Source organism: Anomalospiza imberbis, chromosome 5 (genome assembly GCF_031753505.1).
Source record: "Anomalospiza imberbis isolate Cuckoo-Finch-1a 21T00152 chromosome 5, ASM3175350v1, whole genome shotgun sequence".
In the NCBI taxonomy this organism is placed as follows: domain Eukaryota; kingdom Metazoa; phylum Chordata; class Aves; order Passeriformes; family Viduidae; genus Anomalospiza; species Anomalospiza imberbis.
Genome location: NC_089685.1, coordinates 42684220 through 42706714, shown reverse-complemented (window position 1 = coordinate 42706714; position 22495 = coordinate 42684220). Strand labels below are relative to the sequence as shown.

Here is a 22495-nt window from a genome sequence, read left to right as displayed (position 1 = left end):
AGAGATCCCAGTCACTTCAGGTTCAGCCCTTCAAAGCCACAAAACAAAACAAAGATGTATGAAAGTAATCCTAAACCTAAGTAACCCTAGTTTGTCTCTGCAGCCTGCTGCAGTCCCAGTACACACATTTATTCTGTTGAAGCTGGGGAAATGCAACATCTTTGGGACACAGGAAGGAAGAGAGGGTTGCAAAATGGACTCATTCTAAACTATATATGGTTCCATCCTGGATATGCCCTTGACAGATAGATGGTGATTATTAGTTAGGCATTTCACACTAAATATCAGGTGTCCTTCAGGCTAAAATATGATCTAACCTATAGCCACAGTGGGACTTGTGGGGAAAAAAAGCCATCCAAACAAAATAAAGCCACAAAAAAAAAAGGATTTTGTAAGGCCTAAAAGGTTCTATAGAGTTTACAAGTTACTAGCATTTTCTTAGATATATTTTTAAAACCTGCTTTTCTCACTTCTTATAATTTGTACAATAATAGTTTATTTTCTCTGACTTAATTCCATTGTTTCTTTTGTCAACTCATTCTCATTTCAAATTGACACCAGAATGAATGGCATTTCCTCAGAGAGATGAAATTTCTAATTGTGACTGAAAGATAGGCTGTTCCTCTTGTGAGGCTGATTTCAAAATTTTTGAATGTGATACAGTGTGCAGGAGCACAGTGAACAACATTTTGAGAAATAACTATTCTAACCCATCCAAGTCTCGAGATCCAGTTTGGAGTGGGTTTTGTTTTATAAGCGGAGAACAGTCTCTGAATAGATTTTTTCTTTCAGGCACATGTGGCTTCTTCAGAGGCAAGCTTTCTATCTTGCAATAAAAAATGGATACATTCATTTTGAAACATCCTATTTAATTTTTACAATTAAAGCACAATGTGTTGATCCTTAAATTTAGTATCTAGTTTCTAACTGGTACAATACGCTGATCTTTTCAAAAGCTGTTAGATAGCATGGATGTCTAGCTGTTTTCTGTGTCCATCCTCCAGTGCATTATGCAATACCTGATTTTCAGAAACCGCACTTTGAAAGTCTCTTTGAAAATCAAAATCTATCAAGGGTATTTTGAAAAACTGTTAGTCACTTTTACAAATCTTATACCTCTAAAGGTTTGTGTTCCTCATACATTTTGATAGATGAAGATGAGTCAAGAAAATCAGTGGCTAATTTCTGAAATGACATAAAACACAGGATGTTGCAATTTCAATAAGATGGTATGATTTGTGTTTTCTGGAGCTGGGTCCTACCATGCTCATAAATTCATCTATTGCATATGAAGATCTAAAAAATCAACCAAAAAACCAAAAGTGAGACATAAATGCAAAACCAAGAATATTCATAACAAGACTAGTTTAACTTTTATCCATCTAGAACACGATAGATGTGTGTTATCCTCTAAATTAAAATGTAGCCAGTCTTTTTGGAACAAAATATTCCCGAAGGTAACTGAGAAACAAATTGTAAAGAAGGAAATAAAACAATGAGTAATGTAGAAAAAGGTCTAGAAAAATGATAACCTTCTTTTTTTTTTTTTTTTTTTTGATTTCCAATTAACATTATGCTGTAATTCAGTAACTGAAGGAATTGCCATCACATTTTTTCCATGTAGAATTAAACTCTGTTTCATTTAGTAAACCTCACTATGTTTTATGCAGATTGGCTATGGAAAAGTTCTGTTGAGGAACATTAGCGCAATTTCTTAGTCAGCACAATCCTTTGAAGAGCTTATTTACAAGAATAAAAGGAAAATACATATATATACTTTAAATAGTAGTCAAAGAAAAGCTCATATGTGGTTAAGGCAAATGAAAGTGAATGACTCTCCAATTGCTTAAGGTAATATAATGGATATTTTAAAGACTCTTCCCAAAATATCCAAGACTTTTATTTTTAAGTCTTTATATTGTGAAAATCAATTTGAAAGCTTCTACTGCATTCTTTCATAAAATTCCATTTCACCCTTCTTTCCTCTTTAATGACAACACACAGTCCATGCAAAACTGGTAAGTTTTGTGATGACATTGCTTATATTTTCAAAGTCACCATTTTGTATGTTTAGCTGAATTAGAATTTTTTTCCTCAACAGCTTGACAAAAATGAACATTTTAATACAGAGAAAAAGACACAAAGCCTTATGTAAATGTTGTTTTTTTCCTATTCCACTCCTTTTTCCAGACTTTCCTCAGTAAAACAGTCACTAGCTCCCCCTGAACAAGTACTGTGATGACTAAATTGGAAACCCATGCTGACCCTTGTATTCACATGTTTTTCATAATCTGGGAATGGGCTGTTCAGAGCTGCACAGGATGTGCCTCATTTCAAATGCTGGTTTATAACCCATGACTAAAAGAGTACATGCAAGGAATACAGTTACAACATTTGCATGAATTATTGTCATCCTTTTCTAGGGCATTGTGGAATTCAGCTGGGATGACGAAGCTTATCCAGAGCATGATCTAAGGGCCATCAAAATGAGAATTAAGGTTTGGATTTTTCATCTGAACCTTGGAAATAGTTGGACTGCAACTCAAGATACTGCAAAATATAGAGAAAGGCCAAAATCTGATGAAAAAGCTGCTCACTGGAGAGAAAATTCATCTCCTCTTACCTAAACTAATCCTCTTTCCTCTTTAGTCATCACTTCCTCTTTCACAGCCCACACTACCAAAACGATACTCTTTTCTGGGAAAGTGTCTTTCTCAGGGACTTGTAGATTCCTGGAACCTTTGCTGATGCCAGCACACTCTTTCTTTCATCTAAGAAATTTTCTGGAGGACAGAAGGCTGCTGATGCTCACCTAGAAACCAGGCAGGAACAAAATTTAATGCTGTCTGTCACTGAAGCACAGCAAATGGAACACCTGAGTACTGATATTCTGTCTATCAATGTGTGTGAGAGCAAACTTTTTTGCCTGCATTTGCAATTTCTTTAATGAAAGGTGAAGAAGTAAAGTCAAAGTGAAGTTCTGGGATCTTTGGTCCACAAGCACTTACTTTTCCCCCATTCTTTGCTTGTAGCATGGCTAGGAGTTGGTAGGACTCATGCAAAGTCTAGTTTTACCTATTTCCTGCATTTTTGAGGGAGAGAGGTAAGATCAATATGAAAATGTACATCTACACTACAAAAACATGAGGATTAGGCAGGAAATGTTTCCTCCTCAAGGGCAGAAGTTAAGTTCAGAGTGTTTGAAATCATAGTGAGCAGTAAGACTACATCAATATGTGCTTAACTTCAACAGCTGCTAGAAAGACCTGGACAACATTATTTTATTCAGGAGAGAATAGAAAAAATAGTGGAAATGAAAGCCAGTGTCGAGTTTAGGAACAGATAGGCCTTTCCAAAGAAAAGAGACAAAAGTGAAGGATGTGATCACATGTCAGATTCTTCAGCTGAGGAAAATTTGAATTAGCTTCCTAGAGTGACCTATAGATTCCAGAGACTCTATTCAGAAGAAAGGAGAGAGATGACCATGAGAGGTAACAGTACATGCTCTTGCAGAGTGGGAAAGCGAGAGATGGGAAGATAGACAGTGACAGAAGAGACTAGTCCTCCAAAAAGAAAGCTCTGTCTTTTGAAGTTTGACTGAATTTTGTTCAAACAGTTGTACAAGCATTGCAGAAGCATAAATAAAATGTTACTGGTAGCGCACATCCAAAGTCTGATACATTAGCCCTTTTGATCTGTAGAAATGTAAAGGAGTTCAGGCTAATAATTTCTGAGGTCACAGAGCACTGAAGGAAACTTTCATACTCAGAATATCCAGAAATTACTTTTCTTTTCTTTAACTACCTTGTTAGGCTGTGCCTGGGTCAATACTTACCTGGATTAATGTTTACTAAGCTGGGGTGCATATTTACTCACATTTTTAGTAAAGGAACTTCACTTCTAACTATGAAGAACAGTTTACTGCACTTAATTGGAAGACATTATTATGCCTAGTGCAGAAAGAAGAGACAGTCTGTAGTACCTAGTGAATGTGGAAGATGAAATACTAGGAAGCTGTTCATAAAAGCCCAGGTGTGAGATACCAAGGAGGTGGAGAGGGTTCCCATGAGGCAGCCAAGTGAGAGATCTGTTTTTATCCCTTCCTGATGGGGATCGGCACTTACCTGATGGGGACTGGCACTTAACTCTCTGTTTTATGAGGACTTTGAGGCAGACTTGCCTGCCCTTCTTTACCACAACAACCACAACAATGCTAACCAGTCTTTGATCATCAAAGCTGGGATTTATTAGAAGGCAGTCCAAGAAAATGCCTTCTTCTCCGATGAAAACTTAGAATTAGTATCTTTGGGACATGGGACACCATGTTCCTACAGAACAGATCTTGTCCTGCTTTCGTTTCATTCCAGGAGCTTCTGGATTGCAATAAATGTTACCCATTTTTTCCCAGACTCCCTCAAATAAGCCTTTCTTTCCACACCCAGGGACAGATAATGTCAGTTCCTCTGAGGAGTCTTCAGCCTGTTCTGGCAGCACTGCGTGCCTGCTGGACATGCCTCTCCTCCAGCTCAACCCTGTGCTCCAGGAGCAATTTCCCCAGGAAATGCCTTCTCCTTACAGGGCAGTGTTCATCTCTTTCCTGCAGAGACTTCCACGGGACTCAGGTAAAGCAGTCACCAGCAGGCGGGCTTCCTGCCTTCTTTCCCACCGCTGCCCTTTGGAAGGTCCACAAAATAAGCCAAGAGCAAATGAAGCAGATGCTATCCATCAAAATTTAATAAAAATATTGTTATATAAATAACATTAACATGCAGTTGCCTGTAACTTTCTGGAAATCAGTATTTGGAGCAGCATGTAGCCCTAAAAGTTTGTTAAATTGGAGTAATAAAATCACAAAGAAACCAAGACTGTTCTAATGATGATTTTTTATATTGACTAAGCAGCAGTCAGACAAGGTCAGACTGAGAAGGATAGCTGATTGACACTAGGCACTGTGTAGTGTCACAAGGGACATAAAATTATATAATCACTTGATGTTGTTCTTTGGTGGTTTTTTTTTTTTTTTAATGGTTGTTTGTCTTCTGAGTGACACAGCAGGGGGCAAAGAGTGGGATTGAAGGAATACTTGTATCAGAAAGGATCTGCATTCCCATGAAAGCATGAAAATATTGTGGGTGCAGAGAAGGGCAATGAAGCTGGTGAGGGGTCTTAGAGAGTAAGTCCTAAGAGGAGCAGCTGAGGGAGCTGGGATTGTTTAACATGGAGAAAAGGAGGCTCAGGGGTGACCTTATCACTCTCTACAACAGCCTGATGGGAGGATCCAGCCAGGTGGGGGCTGGTCTCTTTTCCCAGCCAACCTGCAGTGGGATAAGAGGAAACAACCTCAAGCTGCCTCAGGGGATGTTCAGGTTGGACATTAGGAATAATTTATTAATGGAAAGGGTGGTTAAGCATGGGAATGGGCTGCCCAGTGAGGTGATGGAATTACTATCACTGAAGTGTTCAAGAAAAGACTGGACTTGTCATTTAGGGCCATGGTTGAATTGACAAGGTAGTGATCAGTCTAAGTTTAGTCTCAATGACCTTGGATGTCTTCCCCAACTTAAATGATTCTGTGATTCCTTGATTCAAAACAATTAATAGGTTATTACATCAATATAATTAATAGAGTATTACTTCAATACTCAATGTCATAAGTCCTCTCCCATTCAGTTGCTCTGTTCCACCTTACTCCAATTTCCATTTCAGGAAGGGGCTGGACACCTAACACACAGCTCTTCTGGGTATCAACAGGTGACATAAATGTTTTCATCATTCCTAAAGCTCGTAACATCTTTTCCCCTCTGAGCTTCTTGGAATGGACTTAATGAAAGAAAACAGAGTCCCCAGTCCATCCAGCAGACACCCTGTGCTCCACCTGTTCCCACCTATATCTTCATATTTTGGTTTGAACCTCCCTAATGCCTAAGACAAGGAGAAGGAGAGACGGCTGTTCATCCCCCCTCTGCCTCCAAAAAAAAAAATACTGAGGCATTAAATTACAACACCTTTCAACCCCATGACAGATATCAGAACAAATGTATTAAGGCTGTGCTGCAAAAGCATATGAATGGGTTTTGTGAAGCAAGCTGACAACAAGTTTACCCTGACCTGTTCCTCATCAAAATCTTGCTTTGAAATGTTTTTAAACACCAGATGCAGCTGGTGACCAAGGTTCAAATAACTGACATTACTAAAATGCAGCCAAGATTTCAGCAAGACTCATGGCGACACTTCTGGACAAAGATAAGGCTTTTTTGTAACCATGAAAGCTTGGAACACCACTAATCATATATAGGAAAATGTCACAACAAAAAGCATTAGCAGTCTTGAATCCAATGGAGATGCAGGGAAGAGAAGTTAGCTTAAGGACTAGGGGTGAATAACTGATCCTTAACTTTTAGAGTGAGCTATATAAGGAATCTGTAATGTAAGATGTCTGATTACACCTTTGTTCTACAGAGACCAAAACTAAGAGACAATTTTTGTACCATGCTATCTTCCACCAAAGGAGAACAATTTTAAGATCTATCATAAGGGCTCTTCTTGAATTTAAATGAGGAGGACAGCTAAAATTTCAAGAGTCTATTATGTTTCTAAAAAATTCTGACTTCTTTTAAACATCATTTTACAGGCTGTAATTTCAGATTTGCACCTGGTCTTTGCCTAGAGGCAGAAATAAAAAGGATGCAAGTCAAAACACAGAGACACAAGCCTTCAGTATTTAGATAGGACAGCTAACAGCACAGTGAAACTACACATGTTCACAATGTGTTTGGATTACTAAATAAATAGCAATTGTATTTTCTCTCATTTCAGTTCACTAGACTTTCAAAATTATGTAGGAATAAAGAAATTGCATTTTGGCTTCCAGTGACATTTGCATAAAACCAGAAATTACTAAAATAAAACATAAATGTAAACAATAAGTCAGATGCATTTTCCCTCCCATGTTTAAAAAAAAATATTCTTCTGTCTCTTAAAATCAAACAAACAAACAGAAAAACCTAAAAAAAATTAAAACACAAAAAAAACCACCAACACAAAACCCAAACAGTTAAAGCTAATTTCCCCTCTGTTTTGCTGTCCTGGTGAGAAGGCAGTGAAGAAAAAAAAAAAAAAAAAAAAAAAAAAAAAACCCAAAAAAAAACCCCAAAGTTTATATAAAGCAGTTCTAACCACAAATGTTAGAATCATTTTACTAATGAAAACACGATTTTCATATCTATCAAAACCATGCTGTCGTTTAAAAAAATACATACAAACTCTATTATTAGACCAGATAATAATATATTAAACTATATACTACTTAGTTTGACAATGATTACAGCATAAGCAAAGGCAGGTTGATATCTGTTTAAATAGTTTTACTAAAAGCTAACCCTTTTCTTCTGATATTAATCTCTAGTTTGTCTAACTCAAAGATTAATTTTATATAATTTCCTTGATTTCCAGATACTATAAACAAGAGGGAGAGCTAAACATTTTTTTCATTAATGAGTTGTAAAACCCCCCATAGTTAAACCAAGAAAACTTTCCTAAATATATGTTGTAGGGACATAAATAAAGTAAGTAGGATGAATTACAGCTGAGAATTTGTCTTATAATGTACAAGTAGTTCGGGATTGTAAACAGATGAAAGAGAAATAAAGCAAAGGAAAAGGAAAAAGAAGGAAAAGAAAGCAAAAGAGCTGATAAAGTTTCTGGCTGCAATACAGGAGACATATCATTACCATATGATCTAATGTGGGTGTCAGCCTGGATTGTGTTCATTGAGAGAAACATTTTTTAACTGTGCTATGGAATAGAAGCAGGAGTGTTTTCCACCAAGTGACAGTCACTGAGCTGAATTTACCCCCTCCTCCTTTCCACACCTGCAAAGCCTTCTCCCTGGGTTGAATATTTAGTTTAATTACATCTCTGCTTTGAGAGCTCCTGTTGCAAATCCCTGGATTAAAAGGTATGGTTTTTTGTAATTCTCCTGAACTATGCTGTGCTAATAAAACTTCGGGCAAGTCTATGGCAAGAACTATTTGAATTTTAAGAGAAGCAAGTTAAAAATCCTTCAAAATGTTTAGTAATGTTAACTTTTCTATGCAGCACTTTTGTTTCTTGGAAACATGAGAATACTTTCTCAAAGAGTGTGCAGATTTCCTACTGTTTATTTGACTGTTCTGTCTCTTGTTTTGATTTGTATAAGCACTGCTACAGTGCTTTCTTTTTCTTTGCTGTAAACTTTTACAGCAGTATATTCTCTGCAATCCAGTGTTTAGAATTGGAGATACAGAGAGTGTAAAAAATGCATGTATGCTTACATTTCTGCTTTAAACTGCACTTCGTGATTTCTTTCTCATGTGTTTCTTCATATATATTTCAGACAGTGATGAATATAATTTCAATTTCAGAGAAAAAAATGTGTAATAGTAAGTTAAACAGGCTCTGTGCATGCCTTTGTAATGTTAGAAAGTGCTATGTTAGAGGCTACAAACAAGGGAATCATGATTAAAGAAGGCTCTTATGAATGAAAGATTAGAAAAGAAAATTCATGCAGTTGAAACTCCTGTTAACAGAGTTTTATTCTCTAAAACTTCCAACTCCTATGTCTGCATATGTAGACTTTATTGCACAAAATGGGCATAACATAAAATGGAGGGGAATTTTTGAAACTGGAAAATATTGTTTAGCTTGGCTTTGTGGAATTTTGAGAGATTTCTGACGGTAGGTGAACTAATAATTTAACATTAATATTAAGGTAAACTGATAAGAAGACCACCAACACAGTGGTGACATGAACTGATGAAGCATATTTTCAGTGGTATTTTAAAACGAAATGTGGCCAAGCCTATGGTATAGTTTCCTCTGCTTGTGGAAAACTCTTCTTCATTGTAAACACATAATTAAAGGAATTTTAAACAGTTATGTCCTGCAGACATAAATATTGTGTCACAGAATTCAGATTTTTTTGTCCTCTCTACTTTTTTTTTGTAAGTGAAGTGTAAACATTTCTTGGTAGTACATTTTTGTGTATATCTTTTGTTTTTGTTCAATTACACATGCAAACAATAGGAACAGATACATGTGTGTGCAGAATGAATGCATATATGACGGAAGATATCTGTTCCTATATCCTGATTAATATGCAGCTTGTGTCTCCTGTTTTCTCTGCTGTATCCTTAGATGATATACTTGATATCCTTTGTTGTCCTACAGTTTTCCTTTATAGCCAGCTTTTTCTGATTTCATTAAAGTTTTTACAAAACAGGGACCAAAGGAAAGGCCTGCTACAGAGTTTAACTGAGATAAATGAAGTCATCAATATTAATGTGAATAAGAAGCAAAGTGTGAAGACACTTCCAAAGTGCTTTTACATTTTTTTTTTCTTTTTTGGCTTTTCTGAATGGTAGTAATTAAACTCCAGGATAAGATCCTGATTGCGCATTCTTGGGATGGGTGGTACTTCAGCAGTGACCCTGAGAGGGAATGAAGAAGTTTAAAATATTTTAAAAATTTATTAATACATAAAAAAAGACTGAGGAAGGTCTTTAAAGGTCCTGACGGCCACTGCTATTCAAAAATTAGTGTGTAGCATTCCCAATGTTTATTGTTGTTAATATATATTCTGAAAATTAATTTGTACTGGTGTAATATTTTATTGGCCACTTTCACAAGGCAGTTTATTGTGATGAATGGTGATGGTTTAGCACATTTTTCTTCTCATCTGAGATTATTAATAAATTGCATTGTTATTTTACAATAACTTGCATATGATGATTACTCTTTCAAAAATCATGTTTTAGATGAAACCCTGGAAACAGTTCACTGCCATGCATTAACAGCACTTTGCTGTGACATCCTGACGTGTCCCTGTGCACTCTGCCTGCACTGGCAGGGGTGTTGGAGAGAAAGGGACACAGTGCCAGTGTCAGTGGGGAGCCAGGGCAGGAGGAAGCACAGGAGGATGATCCACATGGGGACACAGCCAGCTCCTGCTACATGTCATGAGTTTACACTGTCAGCACTGGCTGACAGAACATACTAAAAACTGTCTCGCTGATGTTGGGGTCTGTGATCCCCCTCAGTACATGCAGTAAGTAAGGTGTCTGTTCCAGGAACAGAAGTACTTTCATATCCAACTAAGAAAACAAATATGTCCCTGAAAGTGACAATATAAACAGTGTTTTACTCCATGTGGTTTCACTTTGCAGTCTTTAGGATGTCTGAAGATGTTAGATACATGTCTTCCTGTCAGGTAGATCACAGGAATATAGGCTATTATTTAAAGACACCAGCATATTTTATTAGGCAGCCTAATCATCTTCTCAAGAAACAGACCTAAAGGTTTCTGGAGAACTGTATTATTGGCACCTGTAAGTAGAAATTCATAAAGGAAAGTGAACCCAGGCACAATATAAATTGTATCTAAATCCAATCTCATGGCTTTTTTATATATTTAGCTTTTTTCTTAACACTAAACATTCCTTTTAGAATACCTGGTTGTAGTATGTTAGAAAGGTAGGTTTCAGTAAACTACTCTCACCTAATATCATCTGTTCTTTCTTGTCATCTCCCTGGTAGGTTCCATATGTCAAAGTAGAGAGGGAGGCAGTCCTCCTCTTCTGCCTTTCCCAGTTTTTTTAATCCAATAATGAATATGGAGATGAAAAATGCTCTAGAACACCCCTCGCTGTTTGATAACTTCTTCTAGAAAAAGAAATAATCCCAGCTAGCACCCATGCAAGATGTTTCTAAGATATTGACCTGAAGAAGCAAGTGGACAGTTTTGCTTTCATTACAAAGAGCAGCATCTGTGTTTAGGACTATGCCATCCATTTTAGGAAAAAGTTTCTATATAAATGACAAGTTTGCCTTTGTGTCTCTTGGCAATTTGAAGGCAGATTTCATTTTGGTGGTTTTGGGTGGTTTTTTGTTTTGTTTATTTTTTGGGGGGGATTTTTTTGTTTTGTTTTGTTTTTGTTGTTTTTTGGTGGGTTTTTAAAAATCATTTAAAATTAGTAAAGTATGGACTTCATTATATAAAATACACAGTAAAAGAAAATAATATTCAGAAAATTAGCTGGTGTTTATAGCCTTGATACAAAACCTGCAAGCAGTTGTGCAATTTCTCCTTAATGGACAACAAGACAGGTAGCATAACTTAGAGTGTGCTGAAATGCATCTAAGCCTAAGTCCTGAGAACATGCATTTAAGCAGCTTTTCTTGTTAATATCTATGGCAATACTTACTTGTATAAAGTTGCTCCTGATTATGAAAGTCTGCAGAATGAAGCCCTGAAGTCCTATTAGAAAGTGTGCACACAACTTTGCAAGCATCAATTCAAAAGCTTATGCAGTGCAAAGCAGAGGATTCTTAGGATGGATGTCCAAATTTAGAAAGAAAGCCAGGACTATTCAATATAACACAACACTTTATTCCATTTTATTGTGCTGTCTGAACTAGGAAAGAAGTATAGTGCATTTAAACAACTAAAGATCTTTCCCACTTTCCACCCTGTCACTAAATCCTACTCTTTCTCAGGCAGTTTTACTAAGCTATAATTTAAAACACACAGCAAGCCGATACTTAAAAAATATTTCTCAAGACATGAAATACTGAATTACAGTGAGTTTGGGAACCTCAGGTTTGTCCCCAGAGTCAAACCCATTGCTATGAAATAAATGCTAATGAAATCAAATAGACTGTTATGTTGGCAGAAAATAGGCACATGGAAAATGTGGCTTATTGCTTTGACTCTTTTGCATAACAAAGTTGACAGCACTGCCTGTTTCTAAAAAATATTACTCTAAATATACAAACAGATGTGTTTACTGTTGCCTTCAAACTGCTCTGCAAAAAAAAAAATAAAAAGGCCTATTGACAAGCAGTTACCAGACTCCTATAACATAACTGTCCTATTTTTACAATTCATTTTTTTTTAATTGAAAGGAACATTTATGCAATTGGTGGATGTTCTGGACCTCCTTCAGGAGGAACTGTGCAGCTATGGGAAACTGCTACTTTTGTTGTTAATCCACTGCTTTGAATCCTAGGTTCTGTTGGGAGTCAATGAACTAAGCCATGAAGAGGCTGGCTCTGCTCTTTGTGCTCCTGCTGCCAGCATGCTTGGCCAAGCCCTTCCACCAGCAGGGCCTCTTTGACTTTATGCTGGAGGATGAGGGGTCAGCCGACATGGCTCCGACGGATGATCCCGTCATATCTGGGTTTGGACCGGTGTGCCCCTTCCGCTGCCAGTGTCATCTACGTGTGGTGCAGTGCTCCGACCTAGGTAAGCCCAAGAGCATCTTCAGAGGCTCTGTACTCACATTCTAATCACGGGCTAGCAGCTGGGCGGTGAGGCTGCCATGGATTGTCACTCCCTAACTGGCTTTTTTCAAAGAAATATGCTACAGATGCTGTTATCCAGAATTTTCAATGCAAAGTAGGTCACAAAGCCCTGGCAAGATGGGCATTGTTGTGACCATGAGGAATGTTTGATTTTTTAAAAATGTATATTTTGAATGTGTACATTTCATTTGTTCTTTGAAATGCCACAGATTTCTCCTGCAGAGAAAATAACTTTTCAAAGTATTCCTTCAGATTAATATAAATAAATGCAGTAAAGTTAGATGTGGGGATGGAAACATTTTAAAAGGTTCTAAATTGTGTGGTCCAAGGTCCAACACCTTTAATCCTACTGTCTAGTGCCTCAACATAGTGCCTCATCCCATTTCCATAGAAATACATGAGCATGAAATAACCAACTGAATCATATGTCTTGGAACCAGCTCTTTGGAGTAAAGAGCTTGGAAACACACCAAAATAATGAACACAGCATGGAATTCTTTATTAAATATCTTTCTAAGACATTATATAAGCTGAAACCATGAGAACATTCCTCACAAACTTTCCTTACTCCTTTATGTAAGGGAAGGGCTTGTGTACAGAGTCAGAGTAGCAGGATATGAAGACATATCTGCCATCACTGTATTTGACTTTTCCATGCAGAAATCTCAAGTAATGAAGATGACTTTGGTGAGACTGCTCTTAGTTTAAACCAGTGTAATTCAGTCTTAGTTAATTAGTGTACATTTAGTTAGTGTATAGTGCAGAAAATCAATTAGAATTGGTTTTGTTCACAAGAAAACAGACAAATAACTTCTCATGATTTTATAGAGCTTTTTTTTTTCTTTTAGTCCTCCTAGCTCTTTAAATGTTGGCTTTGATAGTTACTGTAAATCATGGCACAAATCCATCAATTAGGACCTGTGTCTCATTGTTTTGGGGGTTGTATAATTACAGAAAGGAGGGCAAACTTTAGCTACACCCCTAGAAACTTCTGTGAATTTGTTAAAGTGAGCCACGTAATTATGCAACAGATATGTTTGGCAAACACTCAGTGAGCAATGCAAGCCAAGCTGCAAAAAACAGAGTAGGCTAACCTAGCTATCCTTTCAGAAAGCTTCCACAGTACTAACCCTCCTGAAAGATGGGGTTTTTTTACCATCTGGGTGCCAGAGAGAGCAAACATGGAATGGAGAGTGGGGAGGAGGTTGCCCCACATGCCATGAAAATCTTAGGTTTTATTATTGTTACACTTAGTAATGCTGATGGAATTTAAGTTATTTAGAGATCTTGTTCTCAGTCTGCTTCAGTTCTGCAGCATGTAATGAGCTTTCACGTGGTGAAAAAGTAGAGACATTCACACAAGACCCTTTGCTCCTGTGTTTGCTCCTGTGGTCATGCACTTCTTCACAGATACATGGTTTACAGTACATTGCATAAGATACTTCAGAGTTAGTAGAGTCCCATACTGACAAGGAGACTCAGAAATACAGCAATTAAGGCCCCAGGCCAGTGTTTCCCAAATAATTTCATGTGGGGTGAAAAAAGATATATTTTGAGCTTTCTTTAAACCCACATGCTGCATATCATACAATGAAAAGGTTGTGTTTTTGGATCAGCTGGACTGATAGCATCCAGCCCTTGGGTACACAGGAAAAGAGATCTCCCTGGGCTCAAAATATACAGCCCTGAAAAATAAATAAATAATACTTCCCTGGCAGAGCTCAAGGAAGTATTTATCAAGCAGTGCCAGCCTTGCCATTAAGTTTTACCCATCTTTGTCACATGTAACAGCCCCTGATGGGACACAGTCCAGCTGGGCGGCTCATGAAGACACGAGTCTGCTGACTGCCCTGCAAGCAGGGACAGGAGAGCTGTGTGTCACCTGCTCACAGGCAAACCTGCCCTCTACTCTTCTGAATTCACTACTGTGTGACAGACCCAGGCAAAATCATATTTACCTACTGACTTGAGAAAAGACAGTTGCTAGCCTTTTGCTGCAAACAGTGGCGGCGACCTCATGCGCTCCTGAGCAGTGGGATGAAGGACACTCATGTTTCAGGGATCAGGAATGCAATTTGCACATGGAAGGCTTGAAACTAGCAGTGAAAGTTCTGCCTCCCTATTAACCTGTGCTCCTGGCCTCCCTCTCCCTTCAGCTCTGTGCTTTTCCAACCCAACCAGATTAGCTACATCTGTCCTCCAAAATAATTAAATTTAGTCATCTAGTCCCATGGGTACTAGTAGAAGAAAAATTTCAGGCAATTACAATGGTCCTCAAAAGGGTATATTAAGACCTTCTTAAATAAATTCTCACAAAGGAAAGTTGAAACCTGAATCAGGATCCTTTTCCCTACTCACTCTCCAGCATGGAAGGAATGTTTACAGCCATGAGCCCACGGGTGCAGGGGTCATACTAGAGCAGCTGGAGGACCCTAACAAGAGCAACATATGGAGACGTCTCCTCTTCCTCAGCCTGTTTCTTTTGTGCCTAAATGGGCATTTGGTATTTGTAGATTTTTACTTCATAAGGAAAAAAACGACCAGCCGACAGAAGATTAGGTGAATAAACCACAGGAGAACTATTGAATCCAGAGTCCAGAGATCAGGTTTGCCCCTTTTCTCATGAGCACTGGATGGTAATAATAAAAAAAAATAAAATCCAAGTTCAATAAAAACAATGAAAAAAAAATGCCCAGTGGTCCAATTACAGTCTTGTCAGCTGAATTTTTGCATTCCTATAGTCTTAAACTTCAGTCACATCTTCCTAAACACACACCTACAAATTAATTTATTTTGCCTCCCAGCCAAGAGCTGAGTTGACAAGAAGGATAATGCTGCCTTCTCACATCCTGAAAAAGAATTCTCTCTAAGTTTTGGTTACTGATGTATCAAAAGCAGAACCCCATGTGCCTACATTTCATGAGAAGTATCACCTTTGCGAACAGGCTCAAGTATCTTATCAAGGAAGGCCACTGTGCTAGCTTTATAAGACTGCTGCCTTTTATTAATCTACGTCCTGTTGTTAAAAGGGAGCCACAGGTTCACTTTTTGATCATGCTTCAGTGTGAGGCATTGCTATGCTATATCCAGGCTTTTATAGGAATCACAGACATCTTCCTTATTAGAGCACAGTACAGGTGGGGAGCAACTGATGTAGCTGCTCAGAGGCCACTTTTCCCATTCTAAAGTAATATGTACAGGGAAGATGTGCAGTCAGATGGGAAGACAAATGCCTCTCAGAAACCCTAGCAAGGATTAACAGTTCCATTTAAAGTCTCATCCTCCCAAAGGGAGTCTCAAGTAAAGTTCATCCCAGAGCACCCTGGTAGGCAGGAGGATGCATGTGTGATTACTCATCCCTGCAGCAGATGCAGAATGCTTCACAAGCACACTCAGAGGTGGTTGTCAGAGCTTTCTTTCACCTTCAGATAAGTCTGGCAGCCCCTTCTAAATAAGCAGTGTCTCTATACGGGATGCAATGAGCTTGCCCTCCTTGGAGAGTTACAGGACATAGTGGGGATCTCTCCATCTGTGTTACTGGGAGTATCCATGGAGGCTTTGTGGTTCCCTAAAGGTGTGGGAGAGAGACATGTCAGCAAACACAGTTCAAGTGGTATTACAGCTAAAATTCAAATTTTGCCCACAGCTCAGAAATGCAGGGTTTCTCCAGCTTATATAAAGAAGAGTACATTAGAGCTCAGCATGGAGTGTTTGAAAAGCACTTTGAGATCAGGAGATGAAAGGTTCACAGATATGTAAAGTATTACCAGTAATTATTATCTGGTAGCATGAGGCAATTTATCTGAACAAATAGAGTGTCTTAATATATCAACTGATGGCTCTTCAACACTTGAACTATCATGATGTGGCTATTTATTTGTTGGCAAAAGATAATTTATCTTGCTGTATGAAATCTTCCAGAAATATCTGAACATCCATTTTTCTGATTTTGACTCCACGTGAAAACTTCATTTTTCACTATAAAGGAAATTATCTCCTTTGTAATATACCTTGTTTTGAAACATAATCTTTAAAGCTAAATGTTCAATAATCTTACCTAATTCTATAGATTACTAAACACGCAATAAAAGAAAGCATGTATCCTTAAATGGCCAGGCATTAACAAATACAATTTTTAAATAAAAAAAAGATTTTTTTGTGAATTTACACTGTCACTCATGGGCCTTTAGAACAAGTTATTTCATTCTTTATGTGTTTTTTTTTTCTTCTTACAATGAAGATTAAGTCTTACTCCTTTTATGTTTAATAGAATCCAATACCCTTATGAAAACCCCTGGCTTCATGGAATGGATCATTTACCAAATTATTATCATTAAAATGGAGCCATGAAATCTGGGAAAGTATTCTGTAACTTATGCTGAGAATAGTACCAACATCACAAGACCCTGGCCTAAAAACTGACATTCTTTAGCCCAACATAACTTAGGCTGTCAGCAAGCACAAGCCATCCAGCATTCCACATGCTCACTGGGTGAATTGGAATACCCTCAATATGTTGGAGGTCAGACTGGAGGATCTATAGGAATTATCATAGGATGTTAAGAACCTACGACAGGTGTGCTTTCCTTTCATAGACATGGGGTGAGGTAGGCTGTCCATGCAAGGGTTCATCCTGTCTAAGGTAGATGTCACTGATGGAAAGGAGAAGCAAACTGCCAAGACAGGGCAATGACCACTGGAGGTTATGCAACTGACTTACAGATTAATGAGGTTATGTGTGTTAAAATTAAGGCAAGGAAAAATAAACCCATGTTGCCATTTTGTTTTGTGATAAATTTGGCATGGATTATTAAATTTTTGTATATATTCTGCTTTGATACAATTTTGGGGATGACCTGGAAGTTAAGAAAACATGAATTAAAGCCCTGTGCTCAGTAAATTCTGAAAAATCATTAAATGAACAACCCAATAATAAGAAAATACTTGAAAAAATGTCAAGAAAAAAATATTGTCTTGGATGTAGATTACTTTATATTAACAAAAAGCCATTATCTTTTGCCAGTGTGGCAGTAAAAGACAGGCCTTTTTGCATCACCACTTGAATTACTGATGTTCCAGTTTCAGCTGATAAACATGATCCTAAATGAAAATTAATCCACTCTAAGTACATCCCTTCCTTATTTACTGCTTACTCCAAGGTAACAGTGACCAGCTTTGTATGTTTTCTTTTTTTGTCTTAGTTTTTTAGATTTGTTTGCTTGCTTCGGACTTGGAAATGTCATTTATGAAAGCCTAGTAGCAGGAATGGAAATGCAGACTGCCAAGTCATAGTTGTACAAGTGACTGTTTTCTGACTTGCTCTGTCACAATTGTTCATTTCTAAAATCTCCCAATGTAGTAATAAATAGCTAATAGACATCTAGTAAAATGTCAGTAAATGATAAGTGATTATAGGTGATTACAATGTTTAAAACAGGCTAAATAATCATTCCTTACATGACCTAGTGTTACGGACTAACGGGTGTGACTGGTGTGTGTGTTATGTTCTTGACGACTTTGAAGAGAGTATTACTTGGTAAGAGATATAGCTATTTTAAAAATACATGTGTTTTCACAACAAAAAGCCTCTGGTATTTAATTATGGAGGGGTCCCAGCCAAGGAAGAGATAAAGACTCCAAAAGCTCCTTCCCAGTGTTCACTGTGTACCCACAGCAACAGGGAGATCTAGGAAATCAGGTCCTGTGCAAAGTCACCAATTATAGCAGCAAGAAACTTCTGCTATTTGCACACAGCTCTCCAGAAATCTCTGTTCACACAGTTACTATAGTATTTTGTAAATCTAGTTTTACGCAGATTTTCAAAACACCAGTTTCAAACCCAGATTGGAGTGTCCCAGCCTTAACAAATTTCGACTCAGTGGTCTATATTTTGCTTTACACATGCCCTGAATCTTTGATTAAAAGGAAGTGGTCCAAAAGAAGATAATCAAGTTCCAGGAAAATGAAGTATTTTTCTGCATATATTTTAGTCTTTTCCTAAAGTTCAAACAAAAAACTTTATTCTCCAAAATATATTGTCATTTTAGAAAATTTATTTATCCTGTTTTCCATGTCTGCCCAGAAAATGCTGGAATTATATGTGTCTTTGGCTGTATTGTATTTAATATGCTCACATAGAGCACTGTTGTCCTTTACACTATGAAAGTAAAGTAGATAGATAATCACAGAATCACAGAATATTCTGAGTTAGAAGGGATTCATCAGGTTTATCAAAGTCCAGCTCCTGGCCCTGCACAGAACAGCCCCAAGATTCACACCATGTGCCTGAGAGTATTGCCAAGTTATTCTTGAGCTCTCTCAGGCTTGGTGCTGTGACCCCCTCCCTGTGGAGCCTATGCCAGTGCCCAGACACCTTCTGTGTGAAGAACCTTTTTTTTAATATCCAGTCTAAACTTCCCCTAACACAACTTCAGGCCATTCCCTCGGGTCCTGTGAGTGATCACCACAGAAAAGTGATGCCCCTCTTCCTCCCATCATGAGGAAGTTGTAAATTGCAATGAAGTCTCCCTTCAGTCTCATTTTCTGTAGGCTGAACAAAAGAGTAAAACTTGCTACTGGGCTTCTCTGCAAAGACAGAGGTGGAAAAAATAAACACCGACACACAGGGACCTCAAGACCAAAGACCATGCCTGCATGGGTTTTTTGGGAGAAAAAAAAAAAAAAGATGGGATTTGTGTTGCAGTTTTCAACTTATGGAGCCAATTATGAGATTCAAACAGCTCTCTACAAATGACCCTGATTTTAGTAAGGTTGCATTTGCTACATAGGCAACTCTACTGCAAATCTCGTATGCAGTCAACAGGAATCAAAAAAGGGGAAAAGCAGTATTTAAAGAATTAATGTACTCTCTGTATGCATACTCATATGAGGAGGAATCCAGGAGAGCATCCCATACCATCTTTGTGTTTGTTGCCTGAGACCTAGCTGGAGTGTTTTTAGTTTCTACAAAAATCTGTTAAGGAGAGGATGCTTACAGTTTTAATTTTAATAAGAAATGGAATGCAATATTTTACAAATAGCAGTAAAAGCAAGAAACCACTTCTGCCCACCTGATGGTAACTTTAAGGACTTAATGGCAAAAAAACCCAAATGGAAAAAATATTTATAGAAATGTCACAGCTTTTAAAACATGTACAAGAGTAAATGGGGATACAGTCTGGTCCTGTAATACAACATTACACAACAGAAATGTGCAATAAGACATCCCAGAAACAGTTTCTCCTTGCACCTCCTCTACCACCTAAAATGTGAAAGCCTAGAATGATTTCAGTTTCTATACTAGAATACATGTTTTCCCTTCTATTGCTCCAGAGTGGGCCTCAGAAACTAAAGAGTTTCTCAATGAACTCATATTTTAGGGCGACATGGAAGAAAGTGTCCATAGTGGTGCAATAATCAAACTCACTGCTGTGTATCTCTGTCTAAGAGATATAGGAGCAAAGGCAAAGAATTAAATTAGAGTCTTAATGTTTTCAGGATTAGGGGATAAAATTTACTTTCTCTTCTTTATTCTTTCTCTCTGTGGCACAGAGTTTACATCTTCTGGGCTGGAGATGACTGTTAGAGTTACAGAAGACCTGGGGAAGCTCTATCACTAAATGTCTGATGAAATAAAATTTACAAAGCAAATATGTCTAAGAGTTACAAGGGCATATATACATTATTTAGTAGAAAGAAGGAACTAGCAGGTCTGTAGATTTCCTGATTCAGTCTGGAAATTCTTTTCCAAAATTTGTTTGTTATTCACTGTGTCGAGACATGACCACAGCAGCTTCTTCCATTTTATGTTTGCATGAGAGTAGGTTGACAACAATCCTAAAACATTTATGAAAAATGGCTGTGTTATGTTTAGAAGTACCTGAAATAACCAGGAATATATCTCTGCCCTCAGGTTATAAACCAGGGCTGTGTAATGACCATGTAGTCAGAACAGGAAGGGGTAAGTTTACTTGAAACCAGAGAAGACCTCCCCCAGATGATTCTTTATGACATTATGTTAGAGCCAATTCTGGTAAATCCCAAAGTAAAAATTGAGGGAACTGTCCTCAAATTGTTGTCTGTTGCCTGTTGCTAATTTAAACTGAAGCAGAGGTAAACATCAAATTGCATTACTCCAAAGGGTCTTTCAAAACATAATTTTTTAGATAATGCTCACTTTTCTGAGTCACTGGAATGCTCTCTCATGTCTACTGAAGGAATAAATGTTTCACCTTACTGCATGAGTACTCATAGATAGCACATCTGCGTTGCATCCACTTTGAGTAAAGCCATTATACATATGGTGCTGGCAGATTGCATGAATCACATGGGTCAGTTGATGCTCTCTGATGGGATGTTTTATGTCTGCAACCATAGCAGCGGGAAATGTAAAGCTGATGATTCTAGGAGTTAACTAGAAAACTCATAATACTTGATTTTTATTTCACTTTACGTCTTATTCCCTGAAGTCTAAAGATTATTTCAGAATATTTTTCTGTCTATCTAAAATGCTAGTGCTCTTCAGAAGGCATATACATTTGAGATCATTGTAATTAAAAGTCAGAAGTAAAAGTTGCATGAATTTTAGCTTCAAAAATATATCATTACTCTTAGGTATTAACTTCTGGAGCCAGGAGAATAACTCTATCTGTACCAGAAATGTGACTAGCACTGAAAAATAATTCATAACAGCTGTGGCTTTCAATATTTGTTATGCTTTGAAATAGTGTTCACTACTCAGAGTGGGTGGAGGTGGAAAAGAGCAGATAAAGTCATGAATACACTTTTATACCTTTGTTAGGGCTTTTATAATTGTTAGCACTATCACAGTGGAGAACTATGCCTTTGATTGCAGTGTGTGTGAATTCGTTTTTATTTTCCTGTATTTCTCACTCTGTTCTGGGAAGCAATGTTATAAATGTTTGGGGGGAAAAATCCTCTGTGTAGCAATAGGTCAGTAGGTCTACCCTTGTGAGGGGCCACCTCAACAGGGATTGGAGTTTGTTTTCTTGTTCTTTCCTATGGGAAGGGTCAGACATATACAAAAACAATAATCTGTAATAAAAATAAGCCTAAAATGGAACTTATGAGACTTTCAGACTACTGAACAGGAAAAATATCTAAAAAACAGTTGTGAATCATCTTCAATAATATATTTTTTTTAGAATCTTATGCATTCCATAGTGCTTTTTTATATCTGTTAGAAAAAAAAATTACTGCTGATTTAATAGCAAGAGTGGAGAAAGTAGAGAAGAAACTTTTAGTTTGAAAGTGGGAGAGAGAAGGAGGCCATGGATACTTGTCTGTAGAAAAAGACAATTGTTTCTTATTTCATGGATGCAAATAATGAAATTGCCCATATTTGCAAATCCCACACAATAGAGAACAGATTTCCAGTAAATACTGTAGCACATAGCCTGGGAAACTATCAGTAAACTTTTCTAAGTCAAAGCATTCAAAGCAGTTCCTTGCCATCCTTCCAGAAAGCAGTCCTTGAATCTAGTTATTTTTCCATGACTAAGTATCCTGACCCTGTAAACTTGCCTTTCACCTCATTTGCCCCAGAGTCCACACAGGGCATTGCTAAGGTCATTCACCCCTGGGAAGATTGCTGCCCGTCAGTGGGATGCAGCAGAGCTGGTCTTGGAGCAAGGAGAGCACACAGCAGAGTGCAGAGACAGCCCAGGCAGCTGCTAGAGGGGCTGCCTCCACTGGGAGTGCAGCCACTGATGATCACGGCTGGGAATTACATGGAACTCAGTCCAAATTCCTCAGCTGGCAGCAGCTGTTTGCAGAAACTGAGAGAGTCTAGAAACGAGCCCCATTTTATGGCCCCTGTGATAATAATCGTAAGTGTTGCAATGTAATAACACATGTATCTGAGCTACAGCCTTCAGATGTCTCTCTGCCTTTTGGCCCGTGCTCTCCAGCTGGGAAAGCAAAGGTTTATTCAGAGGAATAAGCCCCATCCCTGCTGCTTGTAAAACAGATAGGTGGAGGAAAAATCACCCAAAATACGCTATACACACCCAAAAAATCAAACCACAACATTGTAAAAATTGTTTATCACTGTCACTGTTCACATATTTGTTATTTAGACTTTGTGGTCCCAGTGTGGGAAAGATGCAATTGTCAGGAAAGCACCCTCATCTCTGGG

General features: G+C 37.8%; 1 protein-coding gene and 1 long non-coding RNA gene across 2 annotated transcripts in view; one reads left to right on the top strand and one right to left on the bottom strand.

Annotated features, from left to right (window-relative positions):
* Window positions 1-580: 580 nt before the first annotated feature.
* LOC137474082 (uncharacterized) lies at window positions 581-7803 on the bottom strand. The gene is made up of 3 exons (XR_010999132.1): window positions 7731-7803; window positions 2624-2812; window positions 581-1296 (listed from the first exon to the last, which is right to left on the bottom strand). It is a non-coding gene; the product is annotated as an uncharacterized lncRNA (long non-coding RNA).
* A 24-nt stretch (window positions 7804-7827) lies between these two features.
* Window positions 7828-22495, top strand: part of DCN (decorin) — a 39271-nt gene continuing 24603 nt past the window's right edge. The window contains exons 1-2 of the mRNA XM_068190367.1: window positions 7828-7957; window positions 12045-12280. Coding sequence (XP_068046468.1) covers window positions 12073-12280 — 208 coding nt within the window. The 5' untranslated portion in view covers window positions 7828-7957; window positions 12045-12072. The remainder of the gene's footprint in view (window positions 7958-12044; window positions 12281-22495) is intronic.